The sequence below is a fragment of the Halyomorpha halys genome, unplaced genomic scaffold (assembly GCF_000696795.3).
Source record: "Halyomorpha halys isolate HHAL.00 unplaced genomic scaffold, Hhal_1.1 Scaffold362.1, whole genome shotgun sequence".
Taxonomy (NCBI): domain Eukaryota; kingdom Metazoa; phylum Arthropoda; class Insecta; order Hemiptera; family Pentatomidae; genus Halyomorpha; species Halyomorpha halys.
This window is the reverse complement of record NW_027105356.1, coordinates 592,176-608,275: the sequence shown is the minus strand read 5'-3', so window position 1 is coordinate 608,275 and position 16,100 is coordinate 592,176. Positions and strand designations below refer to the sequence as shown.

The 16,100-nt window shown below is 30.5% G+C and overlaps 1 protein-coding gene across 1 annotated transcript; it reads right to left on the bottom strand.

Moving 5' to 3' along the window:
* Positions 1–212: 212 nt before the first annotated feature.
* Positions 213–14,644, bottom strand: LOC106681741 (serine/threonine-protein phosphatase 6 regulatory ankyrin repeat subunit A). Its single transcript, XM_014422209.2, has 5 exons — positions 14,468–14,644; positions 12,076–13,347; positions 6,261–6,332; positions 6,089–6,187; positions 213–2,118 (listed from the first exon to the last, which is right to left on the bottom strand). Exons 1-5 carry the CDS (start codon positions 14,525–14,527, stop codon positions 781–783), a joined length of 2,841 nt encoding a protein of 946 aa, XP_014277695.2. The 5' UTR covers positions 14,528–14,644; the 3' UTR covers positions 213–780.
* Between the last annotated feature and the right edge of the window lie 1,456 nt (positions 14,645–16,100).

Genomic DNA, 16,100 nt, shown 5'->3' with positions numbered 1-16,100 from the left:
GACCTTTTTCCTCTTCGCGGTGGCTACATAGAAGAGGTGGTTTGTCTAGGATATGGTCTGTCGATAACTTTGTTGTAATTGCTATTTATAATACTGTTCTACTTTTCTCCACCGAGGAGGGATTGTGGTTGACAGAAGGGAAATGAGTGGGGGGATATACCTTTAAACTCCTTAATTTTAATCCATAACGTAATATGAGTAAAATACAAAACTGCATTTGATTAGCTTTATTTTATCTATGAATGATTACAAAAATAAATTTAAAAAATACTATTTTATATTACACTGTTTTAGATAGGTATATATTCCTATCTTATAATACAAAGTGAAAAAAGGCCTTAAATGTGTCTTTCCTGTGATAAAAAAAAGTATTTCTAATATTAGCATCTGCTATATTATTTTGATAAATTAATCAGAAAATCGGAAGAATGTAACATTATCATTGATATGTATTTGTAGGGCATGCAGGAGAATATTTCAAATTAATCAATCAATCACACTTTATCTCGATTTGACGTTACGTATGAGATGGCTGCAAATACTTTGTTTTGAATGGTCTGTTGCATCAGGCAAACTTGTTATGTGATTATACTCAATGACATAATTGAAACTTTAGAAGCAAAAATATCTGATTAAGACAAACAATAAATGTATGATAATATAATTAAATTTACATCAGTACTCTAATGATTTTTCAATTCCCTTTTCGATATTAAGCTGTGCACTAAATGCATATAGTTTAATAATCTATCGGATAAAGATTGATTCCAGTAATATCGGTTACTTTTCACAGTCGAGTGGGTTGTACTCTGATATACGGCCTGAAGAAATTTTTGTGTCATCATCCACATTTGTCGCAACTTCTTCAGTAACAGTTACTACATCGAACGGTATGCCCTCTGTACTTTTGTCCCTGTAATGTGGGTTGATATCCGCACCTCTGGACAGTAGTAATTCAACTGTTTCAACATGCCCATTCTTCTGAGCCACCAGAAGTGGAGTCATTCCAGCGTTGTCCATGGCCTCTATGTCAGCACCGCTGTCTAACAGCAGCCTGGCAGCTTCCACCATATTGTTCCAGGCAGCCTGGTGAAGCGCTGTCCTACCATGTTCGTTTGTGGCCTCCTTATCCACCCCAAAATCCATTAGGATCCTCATTATTTCTCTATACCCTTTTGCAGCTGCAAGATGTAAAGGAGTCGCACCTCTGTTGTTCTTGGCATTCACAAACGCACCTCCATCAAGCAGGATCCTAAGGGTCTCCTGTTGCCCGTACATGGCAGCCCAATGGACAGGACGCTGACCGAAAACCTTGTCCGTTGTTTCCATGTTGGCACCCAAGTTGAGTAGCAATCTAGTCACACCAGGCCGACCCCTGAACACAGCAACGAAAAGAGCTGTGAACCCTTCAGAGTTATTAACATCGACATGTTCGCCACGGTTCAGGATCATCTTAACCATTGCGACATCTCCATATCCAGCGGCCCAATGCAGCAGAGGAGCGTCTTTCGGTTCTTTGGAATGAATGACTGCTCCATGATCTAGAAATAACTTGACCAAGTCAATGTTACCGTCCATTATCGCCAGGTGGACGGCCTCTATATGATGGTTGTTTCTCATTTGAATGTCGGCCCCTCTCTCTATCAACAATTTCGACGTTTCCAGATGTCCACCTGCAGCAGCTTTCATAAGTGGTGTGTTCCCTATCGAATCCCTAGAGTGAATGTACGCACCACTGTCCAACAAAATCTTCACAATCTCCAAGTACCCATTGGCTGCGGCTATATTGAGGGGCGTTCTGAACTCCATATCTTTCATCTCCGTATCCGCCCCGTGCTCTATCAGAACTATGGCTACTTGGAGACTGTCGTTGGCCGCTACCCAGTGGAGCGGGGTCCAGTAGCTTAGCCTATCCCTGCTATTCACGTCGACCCCTAGATCCAATAGGAAGTTGACAACGTCAGCTCTGTTTTCGGAGGAGGCTCGATGTATAGGATATACTCCACCTTTTTCTTCTATATTAGCTAATTTTTGTAAAGATTCTCTGTCAAGTGGACCAGGCCAGTTTAGGTATTTCTCTATTTCTTCTTCTATGGTCTCAGCGAAATTGTGATTGATCTGAAAAAAAAGAGAAACTATCAGTGAAATCTAAGCCCAACATTATTATTTTTAAGTACAAAGTTATAGGGCTAATGTTCTGCCTAATATTGTCCCGCCCTAATTGGGGTACATACGAGAGATTAAAACAATTGGAAACTACAAAGAATATGGGATATTATTGTTTTCCAAATTAAGAAATTGTTCTTAGGGAAGAATAATACTTAGCACCATAAAAAAAAAAATCGTAGAAAGTAAATAAAAGTTCTATATAATTTCTTCGCATAATTCTCAATAAATAAATATTTTAGAAAAATGAAAATAATATATTTGATGATGGCATATAAAATCCATAATTGTTTTTATAATATAAAATAATTTATCAATAATTATAAATGCATTCTTTATAACCTCTTTAATAATGATTATTTCAATAACTACAATCACTCTCTGTTTGTTGGTAAGATATTTAAAAATTTGAAACAATTAAGTGAATATTTCAAATGTATATATTTTACTTATTTAAATATTTTTAAAATTTATATATGAGGTATGCAGATTTATTAAGGAACCTATATATATACCATCCTATTCATATTTTTTACATAAGCTATATATAAAATGTGTAAATCAATTTATTAGTGAAATATTTGGTTGTTATTTTTTATTAGATTTAAGAATACAATGAAAATTAATACAATATAAAAACAAAAAAATATAATTAAATCAAACATATTTTTGTTTATTATAAACAGATATCGTACATTAAGGTATTATGATTATTAAATATTTGGCGATTAATTTATATTATTAAAAATTTTCTGAATTTATATACTTTATATGTATATACTTTTTGTTGAATCATACATTTTTTTTAAGCCTGTATGTTCTTTATATCTTGTTTCATTATTCATGATTAAGGTTTCCTCTACTTATTTAGATCAATAGATCATATGAAACATAAACTGGATATAATTAGACCTATAGAACTAAATTGGAGGCTGTTATTCCTGATGAACAGGCTGGCTGACTTTAGGAGTGGTAGGTGATGCATAGATCAGGTATTTACATAGAACTTCCTAATTGATATAAGTTCCAGTTCAGAAGATTGCTGTTTATCAGCAGTGTTTATTGGTCTAACGAAGGCTTTCGACTCAATTAATCTGAATCTATATGTTTTTTTCTCTAGAAAGCTACTTGTCATAAAGTCGAATTTAAAAGAAAAGATATATCAGTCTATTAAGAATTAGCAGTCAAAAAACCATCAAACTTCAGATGATAAATAAGACTTCATTGATTACGAAAAATAAACACTACAATATTTGTAACAAATTTATTTACAACAGCTTATATCATAAATCTCTTCACTCTGTGCAATTGTTACAACCGGAGCATAGAGAAATTTTCAATACTAACAATGTAGATAAACTAAACAACAAGTATCATATATGCCAGTGTATGAATCAATCTTTGTAAATAAAAGTAAGTAGCTCATCTCTTTATTATTATTGTTATTATGTACTATTATTGTTTGTGTCTTTATTCTTTAATTATGCAATATCATTGTTCCGTTTCTATTTTACTAGATATGCCAGACTCTGAAAGTATTGTTTGAAGTTTAGTGATTATTTGCTGTATATTTGTAAATTAATATATATTCATTCACAAACAAAGTTATTGAAAAACAATATTAGGCCTATAGATTTAAAAAAATGGAGAAAATCTTAATCATGAACAAGACAAGATACAAGAAATATGTTCGCTAAGAAAAAAATCAAATCAAAAATTATTTTTAAAAAAATCACTTGTATATTTGTTTATAAATATATTTTTCAAAACTATAATATATAAAATATATGTAGAGAAGGTGGTTAAAAAAGGCTACTGTAGTTATAACTTAAATTATAAAATTATACTTATCTGTAATTGCGTTAATATATCTTGGGAGAGTTGTAAAAATAGTATAAGTCAGAAATGAGCAAAAAATATTTAGTATTTTATTTTTATATGTCTATGAAACTCTTTAGGAATCTTACATTTTTTTGCAACCATTTAATCCCTCTTCATTCTTTCTTTCTTTATAGTTCATATAAATTCATTTGTCATAGATCTGTAATAACTTATATATTAACTAAATTTTACTTATGTTGTTTCCTGACAGATGTATGTGCATCATCTCTATCAAATGTAAGATTCCTGAAAATATAAAACCGTGAATCATTGTGATTTGTAACGTTCATTGTTTATGAAAAATAAATAATAATTAAGTTACCTATACATTTTAAAACGTACAATTATAATTAAAATATAAATGTTCAGTTATAATCCTACAACTTAAATTCCAAAAGTTTTTTAATTTTTTTTTTTTAGTAAGACTAAAAATTAGGAAATTTGACTAAACTCAAAACATTTTAGATTTATAAATTAGTGATGTGGGTGTATAGATAGTTAAATATTAAATCATAATGAAGTGTTGATAGTTGATCTGAGATTAATAGGTGGATAATATGTTCGGGGAGGGAGAGGGGGTGTGGTTAGCAAATAAACAAAATATATTTATTCGTCCCGAAGTTACTGTCTGAAGGCCTTAACTCCCTGACGAAGACCTGAAATTCAGGTCGAAACGTCGGCGCGCATGAATAGTATATGATTATTTGTATTTATTTTCTGACCGCACTTTCCGACCATCTCCCCATAAATATTAAATCATTTGAATGTATATATTTTTTAAATGATATTTAAATTTTGTTGATTATAACTATAAGTTAATTTTAAAATGTAAATATTTTTATTTTATAACATGATAAAAGGCAAAAGAAACTGAAAAGTTGTTGGATGACGTACCGAATAAAGAAGTAAAAAAAAGATATAAATTCATGAAAAGAAAATAATAAAGTAAAATTATAATTCAAAAAATTGATAAAATAATTTTTGGAAGAAGATAGTTGACTGCATGAAGTAGATTGTAGGAAGATTGTCCGGGTGGTGCCAATAAAGGTATCAAAATAGTACAAGATAACTATTTATTGTTAACTAACGTTACTTTAATAAATATATTTAAGTATTAATTTATTTATACCTGTATGTAAAATCTTATATATGTGCTTCCTTATTTATTGTAATAAAAGATATGAGGTTTGATGTTTATGTCATTTTACCTATCTATATATGATAAAAAATCTTACCCTTCCTAAGTGTAAGCCTAGGAAGTGGGAACATATTTTTGTACCTGCCTTTCCCCTTTTTTCTCAGTCATTCGCTATGTTTCAATCTGACAGGTGAATACCCATATTTTTATTATTTATTTTTATCGATTTTCTTAATATCTCCCTTTTACATATTACTATACCACATCTACTTCACCTATCTATTCTACTTTTTACACCTACCTGCTTACTACATTTATTACTAATTTTAATGATTAGTCTCCTACAATTTATTAGTCTAGATCTGTATTTAGAACTTTTGACACACCTGGTTCTATTTCTTATTAACTTGTTTCCATTTCACCTACATATATATTTTCTTATATTGTTATTATTAATTATTTTTTACATACTTTATAAACATAACTGTTTCGATTTAATTTATTTTAATGTTTTGTTAATTCTAAAATGTTTGTATCTTGTTTTTCCATTTATTCCTGACGAAGCCCTGCATAGTGGGGCGAAATGTTGGTTAACAATAAATAGTTTTTTTTATTATTTTGATACTTTTATTGAGCACTGTCCGGACTATTTTCCTAAAAAAGATAATTTTGAAAGTCTCACAAACAGCACTAGTTAACAATTAAACAGCACAGAAAAACACAAAGGAGACTAGAAATAGACCATTCTACGCCAAATTATGATATAGAATAATGGGATAGAAATTGATAAATCATTTCTATAAATCTTCCTCCTCCACATTTCTTCAATAACTATTTATTGAACTTTCCTAAAGTTCAACTTCAAATTATAATATAAGACATGTTATTGTGAAATTGACTTACCGTTTTAGAGTTTATTAACTGAAATAAAAACAATAAAGACAACGGCAAGATCCATCCCATCTTTCTCCACTGTTCTTTGATGATCTCAATGACCAATACCTAAAACAAATATTTAGTTATGACACAAATTATATAATATAATTTAATATATATATTAATTATTATTTATTACATTGCAATGATAAAGAGTCGGTAGGAGCGAAGTGTGAAGAGCACTTACCGGGCCGGAGGCTTGAGAGCGATTAGTTTAATGATTCCCTCCTAACTGCGGAAACACCAGCCTTGGTAACAATTCTTCACATCATTGTTCTTGGTCACTCCTTATTCTTCACTATATTGCAAAGTGTTCTCAGCAGATAAATGGATCAATTAAGGACCATATCCATGATTAAATCAAAATTTGTTTTCAATATTATTATTATTTTTTAAGAATATATCAATTTTAAGTAAATACAACTGAAAAAAATACTTCATCAAATCGTTATCTAAAGTTTCTCTCATTATCCCTCAAATCTTGCAACATTCTTCTTCATCTTATGATTTTCTATAATCCATAAATTCATTATTGGTAGTAGGAAGATAGTTCAGGTGACGGTCAAGAACATAGAAAATAGTAAAAAAAGGATTTACTTTAGTTAAAACAAAAATTAAACCACTACAGTGTAAGTGCTTATACTAAATTATATACATAAATACATTTTAATGACTAATCAAAAACAACATTGCAGCTAAACAACATACTAAATTTTAGAAACAGCTAAAAGCTACTTACTGTGGGACTATTCTTTACTTGAACAAACTGATCCAACATAATGTGTTTGCCAGTGTTCCTTTATTTTATAATACCTCTCAATAGTCTATCCATTAAAACTTTAAAAATAACAAGAAAAAATAAAACAAAATCCTGCAAGTCTAATAAGAATATTTTAAACAACAAAGTTTTGAAAAACTACATTAAATTAAAATTCAAAAGCATTTTTGACAAATATTTTAACATTTAAAAAAAAAAATTGTAGGTCAACTTAAATTAATAGTAAGTGTGGAAGGTTTCCATATTAATTGCCCTTCAGCAACTGAAAATCTATAAAATCTATTTCTCAACTCTATCAATCTAAGCCCTGCTATTATATTCACCCATAAATGTATAACTACCTCTTTTTAGTTGAGTTAACAACGATTGGCTTCGCTAGTGTAATTGCTGGTCTCCAAATTGATGTTTTATAAGTGTTAATGTGTACTACTACAGCCCACGAAGGGTCAAGGGTTCAGTACTGTGTGAGGGAGTACTGTTACTAGACCAACGGTTGTGCAAGGAGGTGATTTGATTAGAATCGACCACCAGATTTTTACCCAATCAAGGGTACCCAATTTATGAGGCTTGGTGCATCCCAGGAGGGCTCAAGAACCCACAGGGTTGACTCACGTCTACTGTGTAACAGAAAAAAAATTTCTAAATAGCAGAATTCGATCCAGAGTCCTTGGAGTTAGTAGAATCATGCCTTTTCCCGGTGCTACCGCGTTTTCATTTACTTCAGTTAAATAAAATAAATTGAATTCCATTAAGTCTCAAGACTCTTTATTAATACTGTAAATATTCAACGTTTCAGCCAACCTGGCCATCCTCAATGTAGCCTTGAGTATTTTGCTCATGATGGGAAATTAACGTCTATATTTTCATAGTATTTCATCTGTTTTGTTTATACTTTTGTCTACTTTCCGTTTGATGTAGTTATTGTCTCTTGTTTATGTTATTTCTCCTTTTACCTACCCACTTATAATCAAGTTTAGCTATAGCCTCCTGGCAATGGTAAGAATGTGCATTTCTCTCACCAGTATACTCGTAAACTGACATTTTTTTTTATTATAACGTTTACGAAATTTGGATTCTTCAGCCCCTGATGTAAGAGCTGAAATTTAAAATTTCTATTTCAAATAGTATCGAAAATAATCGTAAATATTTTTGTCATCGCCACATCTAATTACATATTAAAAATTGGTACAAATGGTTTACCATCAGTAAATGCTCACGGGGCACCGCTTTGGGTACAAAAAAGTTTGACATTCCCGCCAGGTTATGGACTGTCTTAACTATCAATTCACAGCCTCACATCCAACTATTTCAAATTATTACCAGTTTTTTCTGTCCAGGTCTAATGAAATTAGTCAAGTTAGCCTATTTATATCACTATTTAAAATAAATATAAATAATTTTAATTGAAATTAAACTAAACCCTGATATTGACATGCATCTTAGCTTAATTTGACTAGTTTTATTTGATCTGGGCAGAGTAGCCGGGAAAACATTTTTAATAGATGGATGTAAGGTTGTGAACTCATCGTTGATTGTTTTTGATGATTATCAGGCTGGCCGAAACTTTTGACATTTAAAGTATTCATAAAGAGTGGTGAAACTTATTTTGATGCAATTTACTTTATTTAAATAAAAGAACCAATATGAAACAAGTTTTATGATTATTTATATCTGTTTTAGTATTTCATAGATGTTGGAGGTTTTTATTATAATTTTCTTGACCGCCACTTGGACCATCTTCCAACAATTCAAATACATGGGCCAATTAATGATATCTCCAATAAATTCTTTCTTATATTGTGATCACGATGTTTTTAAATTTATACCATTTAAAATTGTTACACATTGACATTATTCATTATACGGACAGACTCAAAAATTATAAAAAAAAAAAAAAAAATTAGGGATTATTTAAAAACATAAGTTTAGGAAGAAAATGGAAAGATATGCAAGGTCACCAAGTATACTTATACATGTAAACGAGTACATGTTCTCCATCTATATCTCTATAATTTTTAGAATTTTACTTGTGCTGTACGGTGTCTATCTTTTGTGGGTATAGTTGATTGTTGCGTTACTTATCAAGCTCGCCTAATTATGAAATATTTAATTGAATAATTTCTGTTCTTATTTTTTAACTGACTCTGATAGTAAATCAGAATTTAAAATAAATATATATCAAGCTTTTTTCATCTGATTCCTGTTTTGGTCGCCAAAAATCGTTATTTCAGTACTGCTTTTGAGCAAAACATTTCTCTCAAGAATCCATCTTTATAATTCAGGTTTCATCACCATTACAGCCATTTGGGCATCCTTGAAGATTGGATAGTCTAAATAATAACAATGGTTATTTTATAGTCTAATATAAAACATTTTTTTTTTCAGATTTTCTTCCTCTTTTGCCCGAAAAATCGTCATCAGTAAATATTGCTTTAGGTGATATAGGCTTATGATGATATTGATATTATACGCCTTCAGGATAAATCAGATTAAAAATGTGATTAGTATGAATTTGTCTTACAATCTGATTTACACCAGTTTCCGTTCAAATGATATCCCATTCTATTGGAAGTTATGTAGCGCTGGAAAAGCATTGGAGAACGTCATAAAACCAACAAAGGGTCAAAAGGATAAATCTGTATACTGGGAAACCTTGTACATGATAGTGAGCTGTCCGGCTCCAAATAAAGAAAAATATATTTAAAGGATTTTTTCTCCCCTTGAAATTTGAACTTCATGAAAATATTCTCTATTTATTATAATTTCATGTTTTCTATTGCTTTTATTTTAAATTTATTTCTGTATTATTCTTAAATCTAATCATAACCTCATTTTATAAACTGGCATAGTTATAGGTAAACTATAAAATAACATGTGATAGATCGTTATATATAAACCAGATGGATAGACAGAATTGACAAAGATGTGAAAGAGCTGCATGCAGCAAACTGGAAGACAGGCAGGCATGGAGAAGGCTGGTTCGGGTGGCCAAAGGTCACCCGTAAGTATACAAGGTCTGTAGAACCTACCCAAAAAATATATATATGTAGATAATGCATTATATCAAATTACAAACAATAGACAACATAGTCTTATGTGACCCAAAGGTTCCTTGCCCATAATAAAAATAATATTTTCAACTTACCTCTCTCTACTACTTTTATTAATAAATACCAAATAAGTAATTTTAACTTATTTAATAAAATAATATCACGAACACAATACTCTTACTATTAATAAATAAATAAAATAAAGTCTTCCTAAGTATTCATGTAAATTTTGTATTATATAAATAAAAAAGAACAAAATTATAAAATAGTATATAATACAACTGAAATCAAACAATTATCAAACGTTTTATAAAACACAAAATACCAAAACCATGGTCAGTAATAGTTTTCAATTTTTTTTTTGTTCTAATTTGAAATGCATTTTCTAGTGCAGTTTAGAAACATTTACAAGGATCTTTTCATTTGAATAATAAAAAAAAAATTCAAATCTTAATTTGAAATTTATTTTTTTTACTGTTGATATATAGATAACTAATATATAAAAAAAATCGGTGGCGTAGGTCTATTTTAGAAACATTTACAAGGATGTTTTCATTTGAATAATAAAAAAAAAAAAAAAAAATCTTAATTTGAAATTTATTTTGTTTACTGTTGATATATAGATAACTAATATATAAAAAACATCGGTGGCGTAGGTCTAGTTTAGAAACATTTACAAGGATGTTTTCATTTGAATAATGAAAAAAAATTCAAATCTTAATTTGAAATAATTATAAAACACAAAATACAAAATCCATGGTCAGAAATAGTTTTTAATTTTTTTTGTTCTAATTTGAAATGCATTTTCAACACTGATGAAATAATTATACAGTATATATTATAAATTTGTTATCTTTAATGTGGAACAAATTCATTTCTAAAAAGACAAGCATTTCATAAATTATCAAAGTATCGATCAAATTCTGTTATTGCATCCTCACTAAGTAACGTTAGTTGTAATTTCTGAAAACGTCATTTTTAATTTTGAAAATTCCTGAAGCACCTTACGAGGACCGTAATGAACTAGAGAAAGTGCATACACGCCTTAAATATGCAGTCTTACATTTAATGATTGCTTCAATGTTTTCAAATAATATATTTTATATCATTATATTTGTATTCATTTTTTTTACTGTTGATTTATAGATAATTAATAAATTAAAAAAAAATCGGTGGCGTTACAAGGATTTAGTTAGTGATTTACAAGGATGTTTTCATTAGAATAATAAAACAAAAAATTCAAATCTTAATTTGAAATAAATTTCTGAGAAATAAATATTAACAACATAAATTAAAAAAGAAATAATATAGAAGAGATTTTTACGCATTTTCTTTAATACGATTACTCAGTATTAATCAATGATCAATATTTTGTTTTAAATATTTTATTTTATTAATTTGTTATTAATAAAATTAAAATAATATAATTATATATTTATATTATATATATATTATAATAAATTATATTGTAATAAGAATTAATTGTTATTAATGAATAATAGCTTTGAGATTTGGTATTATTTTAACAGTATCAAATACTGTTATTACGCAACAAGAAAACTACAAATTTCGAAAAATGTAAAAAATTGCAAGTGTTAATTACTTTATATCCCATTGCTTAATCATAATATGAGTGATGTGGTGTAGAAAAATCATTAATTTTATCTTATTTATTCTATTAATTATGATACAATTCGTAATATAAAAAACAGTAAAATATGAATAAAAACCAATACATTTAATTGTTTATATTTAATTTATTTATATTATATTAGTGAATATGTTTGTAAAAAAATAATTGTAATACAAATGTTGTTAATAAAGTACCAAAATTACTTATATTACATTCTTATTATATAAACCAATACATTTATCACAAGTGTAAAAAGACAATTTTATAATTAAATCTAGAGTGATATTTCTGTAGGTAAATTAAATGTTGTTTCTTTTATTTTTTATGCTATTCGCAGGACATTAATTTGTTTTCTTATATAACAAAGAGAAGGATATTGATATAAAGGCTTTATAATTTTAAAAACAAATTTTGAACCTTTTCATTAAATGATAAAATTGTTAATATTTTTTAACTATTAAAACTATAAACATAATAAAAGTAATTGTGATTATGAAGCAATTACATTTGATATCTTTCCAGTATCTTCAGGCTGTTCCAAAATAGATAACGGAGTCCTTCCTTCTTTGTCTTTTGCTTCGATGTCAGCACCAAACCTCCTGAGTACTTCTAGAGCCTCAGTATTTCCCTTCCAGGCGGAAAGGTGAAGAGGAGTTTGTCCCATGTTGTCCCTCGCATTCACGTCCGCCTTCTTGTCGAGGAGCAGAGTCAAAGCATCGACCAAGTTACTGCACGCGGCAAGGTGAAGCGGTGTCATCCCTTCGCTGTTCTTGGCCTCCAGTTTGGCTCCGTGATCGAGCAGGACCTTAATGGGCTCGACGTTTCCGACTTCGGCTGCTAAGTGAAGTGGGGTCTGTTCCTTGTTGTCCTGGGCATCAACTGTTGCCCCTGCTTCCAGCAAGATCTTCAAGGTCTTTGGTTGGTTGAACCTTGCTGCCCAATGCACAGGTCTTTGCCTATTGAGGTTGTCCATAGCTTCCTTGTTAGCACCTAGTGACAAAAGAAGCTTGGTGCTCTCGACCTTTCCTCTCGCCGCTGCTGCGAACAGAGGAGTGTACCCGTACCAGCTCAGCGTCTCGATGGATGCTCCTCTTTCTACTAATAGCCTGATTATGTCCATATTATCGTATCCTGCAGCCCAGTGGATCAGTGGTACCTCGGTCATCGAGTCTGCTCCCATCCTTACGCCCTTGTCTAAGAGCACTTTGACAATCTCTAGTTGACCCTCCATGATGGCGATGTGGATAGGTCCGAAGTTGACTTTGCTCCTTGTATCCGGGTCAGCTCCTCGATTCAGCAACAACTGCACCATTTTCAGTTGGCCGCTTTCGGCAGCTAAGCAGAGAGCAGTTTCCCCGTTAGACTCCTTAGTATCCACCCTCGCTCCATTATCCAAGAGTAACGTTGCCAGCTCTAACGTTCCTTTGGCTGCAGCTAGGTGCAGTGGGGTTCGTTCCAGCTTGTCTTTTATTTCTGGGTTCGCTCCTTGCTTCAACATCAGTTCGGCAACTGCAAGACTTCCGTTGGCAGCGGACCAGTGAAGAGCCGTCCAGCCTTCTCGGTCATCCCTTCTATTGGGATTGACTCCTAGATATAATAGGTACTCCACGACGTCGGCTCTTCCTTCGGACGCTGCTCTGTGGATGGGGTATATACCATTTCTTTCCTCGGTGTTAGCCAATTTTTTCATTTCTGATTGATCAATATTACTTGGCCAATTAAGAAATTTCTTTATCAATGAGAGGTCCATCGTTTTTGCTGAGACCTGAAATAAATAAACCATAGGATACCAGTGCGTTCAATATTATCACAAAAATATATAATTACATTATACAGTTGTGTAATGTCTTGAAATGGATATTAAAATTGCATATGCTTATAATGAAAATAAAGGTTAAATTATTATGAATTAAAATTTAATAGTTTAGTAGAATTATAGTAAGCAAATGTGTATTTTAAAGTAAAATAAAAATCTGTACAAATAAATTTAATTTAACTTACTATAAAAATTACATTTTTGAGTTGTGTTAGTATCGAATCGAAAGATAAATGATAATATCTTTCAAGCAATAAAAATCAAAAGAAATGTTGAAAATTATAATTAATCACTTACAAAGTCGGATTTAAAAAAAAAAAATAACAATAAGAATTTTTTAAATTCTAAAATCTTAAGGACATATAATTTGAAATAAACAGAAGGGCATATAATTAAATTCCACCCGACCCTTCAAAACAAAATAAATAACTGTTTATCTTAGTAATGAAGTAACTTGAGAAGGAAGGAATGGATTAGGGAATGTAAAAACAAATTTACTAAGCTTAAATATTCACAGAGAGCATGTTCAATGTGTTAGGAAACTGATTTGATAAGTAATTTATTTAGTTATTTCTTTTGATTCAAGCATGAAAATCAGCTGGCAGTAAATTTCATATTAGAGGAAATAAAAATACTATGAATAATGTAATTTTAATATAATAAATTTTAATTACAATGTAAATATAAAATGAACCCAGGGATTCTGAGTAGAAATTTTAAATTCTCCTAAAATTAATTTAGAAAGACACAGAAGAACACGATGGGCATTTATTTTAATTCAGATAATTTATTATGGTTCATTTCACTGTAACTTTATTTTTATTTGTATTAAGAAAAAAAATTGTTATTTTTAAAGTGTGAAATACCTATCGATGTATTTAAGTGTGTAATGTAATATTTGTTGGCGCTTTTTTTATGTGACCTAAGAACCTCCTTTCCAATGCTTCTAAACAGCTTTGATAACCCGCAAAATTTATAATTATAACTATAACAGTTAAAATTATTTATTAAAAAAAATTTAACAAATGTATGCCACATAATAGGTATATAATAATAAAATAAAACTCACCAGGTCTAGCTGCGTCGAACAGAGCAGAATTACACCAAGTAGTGGTATTAATATGGCCATGGTTGAGCCTGGAGCTGAAAGAGCTGACTGGGATGCAGATACCAGATATCTGGAGGTGGTACTTACTTCACAGTGGACAGGCTCACACTAATAACTCTTGATGAGGAAATGCCAACCTTGGAACAATTGGAGCAATTTCTGGGGTTTTCTAGTCCTTCTGTGACCACTACGGTGGGAGGGGAGTACGAGTTTTGTGGGGGTTTACTTACAAGTAACATTAGATGAATTAAAAGAAATAACAATATTATGGTCACATAATACAATACATGAAAATATTATTGTCTTATGATCAATTCATATTTTAGTCAAATTGCAAGTGTGTGTTCAAAATTGAGTCATCTGCCTTTCATAGGGGCTGGTAAAATTAGAATAAGGAGTCCGAAAAAAAAAAATTCATGTTAAAATTTTATGTGACTGTTCGTCTTCAAAAAATAATGAAACAAACTAAAGTGCGCCTATAGGTAAGTCTTGCAAGCAAGTTAGCAATTCTCCCTGTGAGGATTTGTCTGGCTTGGAGTCTTGCAAGATGATTACAAACCTTTTTTGTTTTAATTAAAACATACACTTTAGGTATAGTTGAAGTCTTATTAGATTATTTTCAGTTATATACAACATAATCAAGGGTACTAATAAAGTGTACCTCACAAAGGGTACATTTAATTAGGTTAGAACATGGTGGTCGAGCATGATTCTGACTTAATTACATCCTTGCACAACCGTTGGTCTAGCAGTAGTACTCCCTACAAAGTACAACCCTAACACTTCATGGGTTATAGCATTGCAGAATTTTTTTTTAATATAACACACTCACAAAAACTATTTAATAGCTATTGCGAACCAAAGAACAACTACATTTTTTAAAATAAATATAGGTTGAAAGAATAATTTAGAAATAATGATAAAGCTAATTATTTAATGTATAAGAAATTAGTCAGGCCCTTTTCTATAACCTACATGGTAACCAAATGTTATCGGCCACAACAGGATGTCAACCTTTAAGCAATAGTAAACTAATTTTATATAATATATAATATTTTCGAGAGATGATATTAAAACGTTTACCACTTCCTGAGGGTGAGTAGGCCTAAAATGTCATATTTTTCAAAATGGCGCTTTTATATTTTTAAGTTTTAGTAAGACCTATTTTTTAAAGAGTAAAACCGGCCAAATGTATTATAGAAGAAAATAGACTATCGGAGTTTGGCCATGAAAAAAGAATGCAGGTGGAAATAATGTATAAAATGAGAGTCGATAGAAGAAGGACAAGAGGAAGGCCGAGAAATACTTGAGATGGTGCAGTCAAAGAAGCATTTGACAAGAGATGGATTGACTGGAATAGACGCAGCCAGCTGGTACAGGACCAAGGATTAAGAAGAAAAATAATATAAAATAATAAATTTTTACTTATACTATACAACAGGAATATTTTCGTTCATTTCTTATTTAATGTTTAATATCTTGAAAACTACAGAGCGTAAGATAAAGAATAAATCATTTTTTAAATGTTGAGTGACTTTGTTAACATTTGAGCCCTAATAGAAATCATTAAGTTAAATTTTTTTGTCTGACCTTT